The following is a 9,098-nucleotide window of genomic DNA, read 5'->3' on the forward strand; positions in this document are numbered from 1 at the left end:
ACAGCAGTATCAAGTTATCTTTGCTCAATTGTTGGGTGTCTGTGGGATCAAATAACATAATCATGATCCCATAGGCATCCAGGAATTGAGCGAAACTAAGCAAGTAAACTAAGGGGGCGCACCTTTTTCCAAGCTTTGTCTGAGGGGAGGCTCACAGTCTCAGACTTTGAAAAACCCCTGGTTTAGTTTATTTGACATTACAAAAAGGAAGAATTCAGTCAGATGCACAAAAATGTCAAGGATGGCATTATTGTGTCAGGATGACACAATAAGGTTTTAAGCTAACTTCCATTGTGGTTACAGTACAATAAATCAAAACAAAAAAAAACTATCATCATCAATAAAATCACATTGAAGTCAAAGTCAAACATCTAAAATAACGACTAAGAGTCTGCAGTCATGCTAGCAGCTCTGTGGGTCTGTAGGATGGTTAGCTTACACTTGTATACTCTCCATAAGCTATATTTGTACCTTCTTTTTAAATTTGTGGTGGTTACAGTATTACTTCATGTGCAAAGGTAACAGTTCCTGGCACCACACCACCTAAAAACATTACACACGACAAACGTCGCCAAGCACAAGTCAACAACACAATTTGGCTCTAAGTTTGTGCCCATGAGTTCCTCCAACTCTACGAAGGAAGTCCTTGTTGTTATAAATATTATGTACCACACTGAGCTGCAGTTGTACTGCTCAATCCTGTGATGGTTACCACCCGAGCAAATTGCTGTTTGCCAAAATGTGCTCTTTGGCTCTAGTGACACAATCCTGACTGCTGTCAGCTATAAAATGCCCTAAAATTCTTTATTGTTTTTTCCTATTATTATTATTAGCATATTCGTGGAGCTCCAAAAGCTGCGCTGCTGCCCTCTAGTCATTTCTCGTGTTTCAGTTTGACTAGCCTGAAGTCCTCTTTCACTTGCATCAGCAGATCAGGGTTGCACACCACATCCACAGCTGTCATAGCCAAGGCTTTGGCTGCCCTCAGGGTGTACAACTGGGCCTTTTCAGCTCCTGGCACAGGACAGAAAGCAGAGGAGGTAAATAGAAACTAAACAGGCAAACCAAGTGACCTGGAAAGAGATGATGGCTAAAAAAACGTCTGATCGTAGCGCAATTCAATTTCATTACAGCAACAACGGCTGTTCTCAAAAGACACAACCTGCCGTACCTGCTGCTTCATTGTATTCCTCTGTGTGGTTAAACGCATCGGTGCAGATGTAGAAGAAAGGATGGATACCCGGGACTATGAATGATACGTTGCCAAAGTCTGTGGAACCTGCCAGATAATTAGAAATTCACTGTGATCTGTGAAATACAAAAAAAGACTGTGAAACTAGATCAGAGTTTTGCTGCATACATTTCTTCTGCACAGACCAGAGAGAGAAAGAATCCTGTATTTATGAAATTTTCATTTTTACCCACCAGAGAAGTTGGCTGGCTGCTCTGGAAACTGAATCCCTAAAGCTTTCCCATTATTTTCATACAGATTTGCCAGTGTAGCATTGGGCAGAATGTTGTAGTAGGCATGGGTTGGGTAGGTTATCTCCACCTAAAGGAAACACAAGTATACCCCCACTCATAAAACATAGGGTACAAAAATTTGACGTCAAATCACAGAAGAGATCATATATTAACAATATATGAAGCCATACATGCTCTGTAATACAAGTAAAAACTGCTTGAAGCAAGTACAGACATAGGAGAAAAGCAGCCTGAAGATAACGGTGAGTTATGTAACAATAACACAGCACTCTGAGCATAATTACAGGAATATGTTAAAAAAGGGCGATGTTATATAACAGCGGAGTCAACTCCAACATTCATCAAAATCCACTGTTTGTTCCTACGTGTGTACTTTGTCGATGTACATATCAGGGATCTAAGAGGGAAGCAAATGGAAGACGACACTTTTAGGTGAGCTTACTTGGCAGCCGGTAGCTGCAGCGGCTGCCCTGAAGCAAGCCTCCGCTTTAGCCTTCAGGTCAAAAAGATCCTTAACCAGCGGTGTGCGTAGATAGAACTCTAACTCGGTGTAGGAGGGGATAATGTTGGGCTTCAGCCCTCCGTGTCTGATGATGCCTGTGGTAAAGAAAATGGAGACAATGTGCAAGATGGAGGATAAGAAGGGATGCAGTTTACACAATTTATACGGGTTTGGAAGCCAAAGTTGTGCGTCATTTCACATTTCCAGTGAAGAGATCAAAAAAATCCCTTTACATTTGACTGTGTAACTGTGTACTTTTCTATAATATATAAAGACAATACATAGAAGCAAAAGTTACTACAGATGGTGATTTTTGAGCACTGCTTACTACTTCAGGAACCAGGAAAGCTAATGATGCTAATAATGAATAATTTCACATCCACATAATCAATTTGGTAGCTGATGTGGAGCTTTTGATTGTATCACACGACCTTCCTGAGAAGATGGAGTTTGCTCGGTTATCGTAGAATTATAGATGCTTTAGTCTCCTTTTTTCTGAGCACATTGAGGAAATCTCATCCATGCTGGCTTAAAAGCAAACAGACCTTGGGGTGAGATTGTTTTGGCAACTGCTGCTTCTTAAAAGATGAACTTAGCTCAACTAATGCTATTACAGTTTCTGCATGGTCCTCACCGTGAAGCCTCCACTCTGGTTTGAGCTGCTGTCTGAGTACAGAGATGTTATTGTAGGCAAGCACTGCAGCGTCTAAGGCGTTCACTCCCTCCCAGGGGTATGCAGATGCGTGAGATGCCTTCCCATGGTACTTCACTGACACCCTGTGTGACATCAACATAAAGGGTTGTCAAGGTTATGGTGCTGACTGAGAGAGGACGCAGAGAAGTTGTGAATACAAGCTGTAAAAAATAGAACATACTCATGGAGCGCAACACAAGGGAGGAATGAAGCATCCTGCTGAGCTGGATGAGCCATGAAGACGAGGTCGATGTCAGCAAAAGCCCCTGCTTTGATCAGGTCGATCTTTCCTCCTATATCTTCCTCTGCAGGTGTTCCCAGAACAGTTACCTGGTGTAAAAGTATTTAATTTAGTTATTTCAGTTCATGTGTGTCAGTCATCCTGATACTGATTTTGGTTTGAAGGTGAAGGTTCATTCTTGACCTGGGAAACGGTTTAAACAACTGTTTTTTTTCTATTTCTGATATTTTCCTTGGTTGTTCAAAATGAGCAAGGAAGCATGTCATTCGAAAGGACATCGAGGTGAATCAATAACCACCACACGACGAAACGGCAACATTGTTAACTGGTCTTCACTTGGTTGTACAACGAAGTGAATAAACTACCAGCACACAGGTCCGGCCCTGACTATGTTGGTGCCCCAGGTTAGATTTTAGATTGGAGCCCCCCCAAAAAAGTGCAACAACAGTTCCTCCAGTCCTCCCAGTTCTCTGAACAAAAAGGCAAGTGGGCGTCAAGATGCCATTCAATGAGTGTTTGGTGGCAGGGCCTGAGGTAGCACATGAGGTTTGGTGGCTGTCAGACAAAAACTGACCAACCAATAAGGCTTTGAATCATCAGATCAAATCATACCAGATACAAACCTGTACAGGTTAATGGAGGAAAACGGGAGGAAAAGTGTTAAGAGGGTAGAGCAAGTGTGTATTTCCAAAAACTGTATAGAAGCATACAAGAAAAACCCTCCCCACTCATTTGGTTCCCTACTTTTATAATAATTTATTTTCATTATAATTTCATCCATAAGGGTTAGTGACTAATGACTAATGAATGAATGTATGACTATTTTGGTCATGAAAAGCTAAAATCTTATCAGATGGGGGGCCCTGGGACAAAATCTAATCAAATGGGGGTCTGTAGTCTAATTTATGTCAGTTTAGGGGTCCTTGACATGAAAATGTTTGAGAACCACTGCTCTAGGTGACCGCCTATGTGGCCACGGCCGCCCCTGCCAACATATGACGTAAACAACGTCGTCAGATGGTAAGTCAGAAAAACAAAAATAGGTGACGTCGTCAGTCACATGGTTTTCTGCCGGCCACAAAGACGCTTGAAAGTTTCACTTGTAGCTGTTTATTTTTTGAACTGTACCTGCAGAGACACTTCACAGTTACCTTCACTCGGACTGGTAGTTCAGTCTGGCTTTCTAAAGCTGCTTTCAGCCCCAGACCGGCCGCAGCTCCCACCTCTGCAATCAGGTTGTGCCCACATGCGTGCCCGATACCCGGCAGCGCGTCATACTCGCACAGGAACCCCACATTCAGCACCGGGTCACCCTCCCCGCCGCCGACCGGACCCCAGCTGGCCCGAAATGCGGTCGGCAGCTTGTAGTGACTTTCCACCGTCCATGCCTGGTCCTCCTGAGAGAAAAAGCGGACGAGTCTCTCCTGCGCATGTGTCTCATTACCGGCGAGTTCAGGACGGCTCCAAATGTCCCGACTCAAACTGTGCAGCTCGTCTTGATGTCTGTCTACGCACAGCTGGAGGGTGTTTTTCATCTGCTGCACTTTCTCCATGATGATTTAACACAGCACTCTTTACAGTCAGCTGAGCTGCAGTACAAAGCACATCAATGACCTTCCTTACAGATGATTTTACCAGTTAAATAATTGATTTGATCTACTCTGCATGTAACTTTGGTGCTTTACAAAGACCATCTATTGGCAAAATGTATCAGCTCTTTCACATAAATTCTGTACCATAAGAAAGACCATTAAGAGGGCGGAGCCACATATCCCGGAAGTAGTTTAACAAGTGCATTTGTAGTTGAGGGTTTTAATTATTGCTTATCCATTGCATGTTGCATCATTTACAGCTTCACAATTTTTATTTGAATCTGCAAACTGTTGCTCAGAATTCAGTGGCTTCAGCAGCCTCATTAAACATCTCAGTCTCACTTATAGTTCAGTGGTTTTGGGGATTTGTTTTGCTTTTTAGTGTCCCTGTTGTATGTACAGCACTCATTTTGACCGGTGTGAGACTGTTGTTTTTGCTACTGCATAAGGAATTAAGGGGGAAATGCCTGAAGAAGTCTTTTATACATGTTTGCAAGTTTTACCAATTAAAGTTTGGTTACAGCTGCAACTCTCAGTTCTTTTAAATCAAAGCTTAGACTTTTCTTTTATTAAAGTAAGTTTGGGATGATTTATTCATATCTCGCACTGCACCATAGCTGCACTGTTATTTTTACTGTCTTGTTTTGTCTCTTATTCTATTTTAGTTTATTTCTCAATTTAAATGTGTCTTTTTATAATGTCTTGTGTTTCCTTTCTTAATGCCTTATATGTTTTATGTAAAACACTTTTGCCTTGTTGTTGAAAGGTACTATACAAAGGTGTCTTGCCTTATCATTCTTGTGAAATCTTGTGAACTGCTTGTGAAATGTTAAAATTTAAGAACGCTATAAACAATCCGTTGAAAATCGATAATTTTGTCTTTTTTTCCTGTGTTTAAAGATAAAATTTTGAAGTCATAGTTTTGCCATTGCAAACGTTTTGAAAAGGAAGTCTATACAACACAACTTAACTTGTAACTCAGCTAAAGTTACATTTTCTTTTAATTTAGCCTTTATTTTACCAGGAGAACCTCATTCAGATCAAAAATCTCTTTTGCACGAGACATATGCTCATGTGCAACTTCAAACATTACAAGCAAAGCAACAGATTTGCTTGTATTTGAGTCAATGACACCTTCACCTCAATCCTCCTTTAGAAATAGGTTAAGTTAAATCACCTCTTTCTTCTATTCTAGGGTATAGATGATCTGACAAAACCAGTCATTATTTCAAGAGTTGAAGTCTGATGGATCAGCTGCACAGACCGTACAGAGGACAAAGACCTTCCAACAGGCTACCACCTGCGTGATCTGCTGCTGTGCTCTTTTTTCCATTAAAATAAGAAGATAATATACTATTTTCTGAAATTGTCAGTCATTTAGTGTTTTAAACAGAACACGTTTGCCTGTGCCTTTGTGGATATTTCACTCAATGCAACAATGCTTTCTCCCTGTTTAACACAGGATAATGAAAATTTTGCAAACTAGAGATAGGGAGAAAATATTATACTTCCTTTTTTGTTGCCATCAGGCTCTATTTGAGTCTCTTTGAAGCAAGACATGGATTGGTTGCCATCTGCTGGCCAGGAACACATTCAGTCCATGCACATCTTTCTTTTTAACTGATCAAAACAGCCTTGAACTGCATGGCCATCATCACATTTCATTTAAATATTAAATGCTATGAGATTTCATTCAGGAACCTTGGATGGCGGATTTGGAAAGAATCAATAGATTCAATAGCATCTATTATACATATAAACTGACTGATGGTTATTAAATATCAAAAAGGTCCTGAAATATAGTCTTAATATAAAAAATTGCACATTGTTTGCGTGTTAGTCATATACATGTATTAAAACCATGCTTCTCCGCTGTGATTTACTTTATCAAGGTCAATCTCAAGCCTTCTATGTGATGCATAATGAATGAGAGAGAGTGAATAGAGACACGGGCTCAAATCCATTTTCCATCACTCTGTTACCACACTAGAGGGACCCAGACTCCTTTTGCACATGGGGCTGCATTCATTTTCAAAGCATGAAGGACTAAAGAGTGAGAATGAATAAGTATGCTGGACGATATTCATGTTTTAGCTTGGACATTTTAAGAAAGGCCTTTAGGAAAAAAACCTTGACTATTATCTAGAAGTTATATATTTATTCATGTATTTATTGCCTGTGGCTACTCAGATGACTGCACGCAAACAATGCTTTCCCTTCCCGAGGATGAACTGAGCTCTGTAAAACAAGGTCAATTAGCACCGAATGAATAAAGACAAAACTCCACAGCTGTCATCCACCCAGCCAGAGTGTCTGTATGTGTGTGTGTGTGTGTGTGAGAGAGGGAGGGAGCAGGTGTAAATGTATGTGTTTTCTGTCTGTATCTGAGTTGGAGGTTAATTGGGGGTGGTTGTCAGTCACATCAGGAGACATGTTGAACAGCGCTCAGCAAGCTGACACTAAGACTGCCTCCTGACATGGTCTGTCTGTCAGTTTACTTTACGCCCCGCTGGGTACGGTGACACTCTCCATTGTGTATCAATTAAGTGACATCGAAGGGAGGCAGCCATGTGTCACTCCATTGTTTTATTCAAGGATTTGCCCTGTGAGTCATGTGTTTAATTTCACATGATGTTTCAGGCCTCACATATTGGTCAGTGCTTCCACAACTGAAAAACATGAAGAGTGTAAATGTTATGTGGACTAATATATGAGATGATCATCATTTCATATACTACATCACACAAAAGGATAGAAAGTCTGGTGATGAAATAGAGGCGCTGCTGATAAAACCACATCAGCTTCAGAGGAGGAAGACAATCAGCTGTCACCAGAGACAAATGTAAAAGTGATTGCAAAGCAACGAATAAAACCTCTGTCCACTCCCCTTATGCAGAAGAGCTCAATATTTCAGGCTGCGCAGATATTTTTGGTTGAACCTCAAGTCATCATACCAAGCTTGAACTATGATATATGCACGCAGGCGTCACAACAGCAGGATGCCCCAGAGGAAGGTGGGCTTGACAGCTACAGTGAATGGATGTACTCCTGATGACAGCATGTCTCTGAAATGGGAGATGAAACAAATAAAAGTCTATACTGTGTGTGTGTGTGTGTGTGTGTGTGGTCACAGCAAGAGTGTGGTCCACATATTAATATTAAAATTTGACATATTCCAAGTGATTATTTAGAGATGAAAATGTTCACCAATCCTTAATAGATTAACTATTTTGAGTGCTTTTTGTAAATGGTAGACAGATGTTATTAATAATAAACTAAACTATGAACTTATTAAGTCAAAATTTTGATTTGTCTTACTACAAGATTTTGGCATACTATCTCATAGCTTTCACTTCTTTTTCTCATAATCTTGACTTAATAAGTCAAGATTATTTTATATTATATTATTACTTACTACCTCATTATTTTGATTTACTATCTCAAGATTTTAGCATACTATCTTGTAGCTTTCTCTTAGTATCTAATTTTAACTTACCATCCCATAATTGTGACTTTGTAATTTGAATTTTTGGCTTATTATCTCCTGATTTAAATGTTTTAACTCATAATTGTGACTTACTATCTCCAGATTTGGCACACAGTCCCATAGTTTTCACTTATTATCTTCAATGTTTACTTACTACTGGTAAGTAAACATTATGTTTTCCTAATTTCACTCCGATTATTTTGACTTATTATCTAAGATTTTGGCATACTATCTCATAGCTTAGACTAGAAGATTTGAACTTCTTATCTCATAATTCTAACCCTAGCACTCGAGATTTTGATTTACTATCTCATAATTTTGACTTAGTAATTCAAAAAACTGAGTTTGTGTCTCATCATTTTGTCCTATATCTCATATTTTTACTCATTATTTCATAATTGTGGCTTATACGTCATCATTTTGACTTACTATCTCAAAATCTTGGCTTCCTGTCTTATAATTTTGACTTAATATGTCTTACCACGGTCATTTTTTTTTTCATCATGACAAATATTTCATCTTTTTTTTCCTTCTGGGCAGAAACTGACTTCCATATAAACCTCAAATCTCCTAGCTCATTTTGTTTCCAACAGAGAAGCGCAAACCTTGACAAGTTGTTGATAAGCCTGATTTTAAACATGAGGTTCCAGCTGACTGAAGGAAACTGACAATGTGTCAGTTGTGCTTTGGTCTGTCCTGTCAGCATCACTATTTAACAAAACTCACCCTCAGAGGAGTCCCTGGAAATCCAGACAGAAATGTTCAATATCGCCCAGCAAGCCGCTTGGTAGTTGGAAAACATCCCCTGAGGGCCTCTGAAATGTGTGTATGTATGTATGTTTGTGTGTGTATGTGTGCGTGTATGTGTGTGGGTGCAACTTGACAGTCCTGTTTCTGTCATTAATGTCACATCAGTGCACACAGTGCGCCTCTGCGTTCTCCATGCTGGAATACATTAACACCTCGGATTATCAAGTCGTCCTGTATCTTCAGGGGGTGGAGTGGGGGTGGGATTCCACTGTACAACATTTGTTCTCCTTTTTGTGATGTTTGATGGTTTATGATGGAACATAGCTTCACTTTGGTCTCTAAAAAAA

The 9,098-nt window shown here is 39.9% G+C and overlaps 1 protein-coding gene across 2 annotated transcripts; it reads right to left on the minus strand.

Moving 5' to 3' along the window:
- Positions 1-162: 162 nt before the first annotated feature.
- Positions 163-5,376, minus strand: LOC137199789 (peptidase M20 domain-containing protein 2-like). 2 transcript variants are annotated; one of them, XM_067614330.1, is made up of 7 exons: positions 4,074-5,376; positions 2,863-3,011; positions 2,622-2,764; positions 1,928-2,082; positions 1,426-1,552; positions 1,172-1,279; positions 163-1,014 (listed from the first exon to the last, which is right to left on the minus strand). In XM_067614330.1, exons 1-7 carry the CDS (start codon positions 4,473-4,475, stop codon positions 875-877), a joined length of 1,224 nt encoding a protein of 407 aa, XP_067470431.1. In that variant the 5' UTR covers positions 4,476-5,376; the 3' UTR covers positions 163-874. The 2 variants fall into 2 exon arrangements, 1 of the variants encoding a protein (XP_067470431.1); XR_010931854.1 differs by having other exon boundaries at positions 786-1,014; positions 1,172-1,308.
- Positions 5,377-9,098: the final 3,722 nt, after the last annotated feature.

The sequence above is a fragment of the Thunnus thynnus genome, chromosome 16 (genome assembly GCF_963924715.1).
Source record: "Thunnus thynnus chromosome 16, fThuThy2.1, whole genome shotgun sequence".
NCBI classification, from domain to species: domain Eukaryota; kingdom Metazoa; phylum Chordata; class Actinopteri; order Scombriformes; family Scombridae; genus Thunnus; species Thunnus thynnus.

What these genes read in the sequence shown, in the direction of transcription:
- LOC137199789 (XM_067614330.1), bottom strand. Translation starts at nt 4,475, where the DNA reads ATGGAGAAAGTGCAGCAGATGAAAAACACCCTCCAGCTGTGCGTAGAC. An exon ending in AACTACCAGTCCGAGTGAAG is followed by an intron (nt 3,012 to 4,073) that starts GTAACTGTGAAG and finishes CTTTTACACCAG; the next exon opens with GTAACTGTTCTGGGAACACC. An exon ending in CCTTGTGTTGCGCTCCATGA is followed by an intron (nt 2,765 to 2,862) that starts GTATGTTCTATT and finishes GATGTCACACAG; the next exon opens with GGTGTCAGTGAAGTACCATG.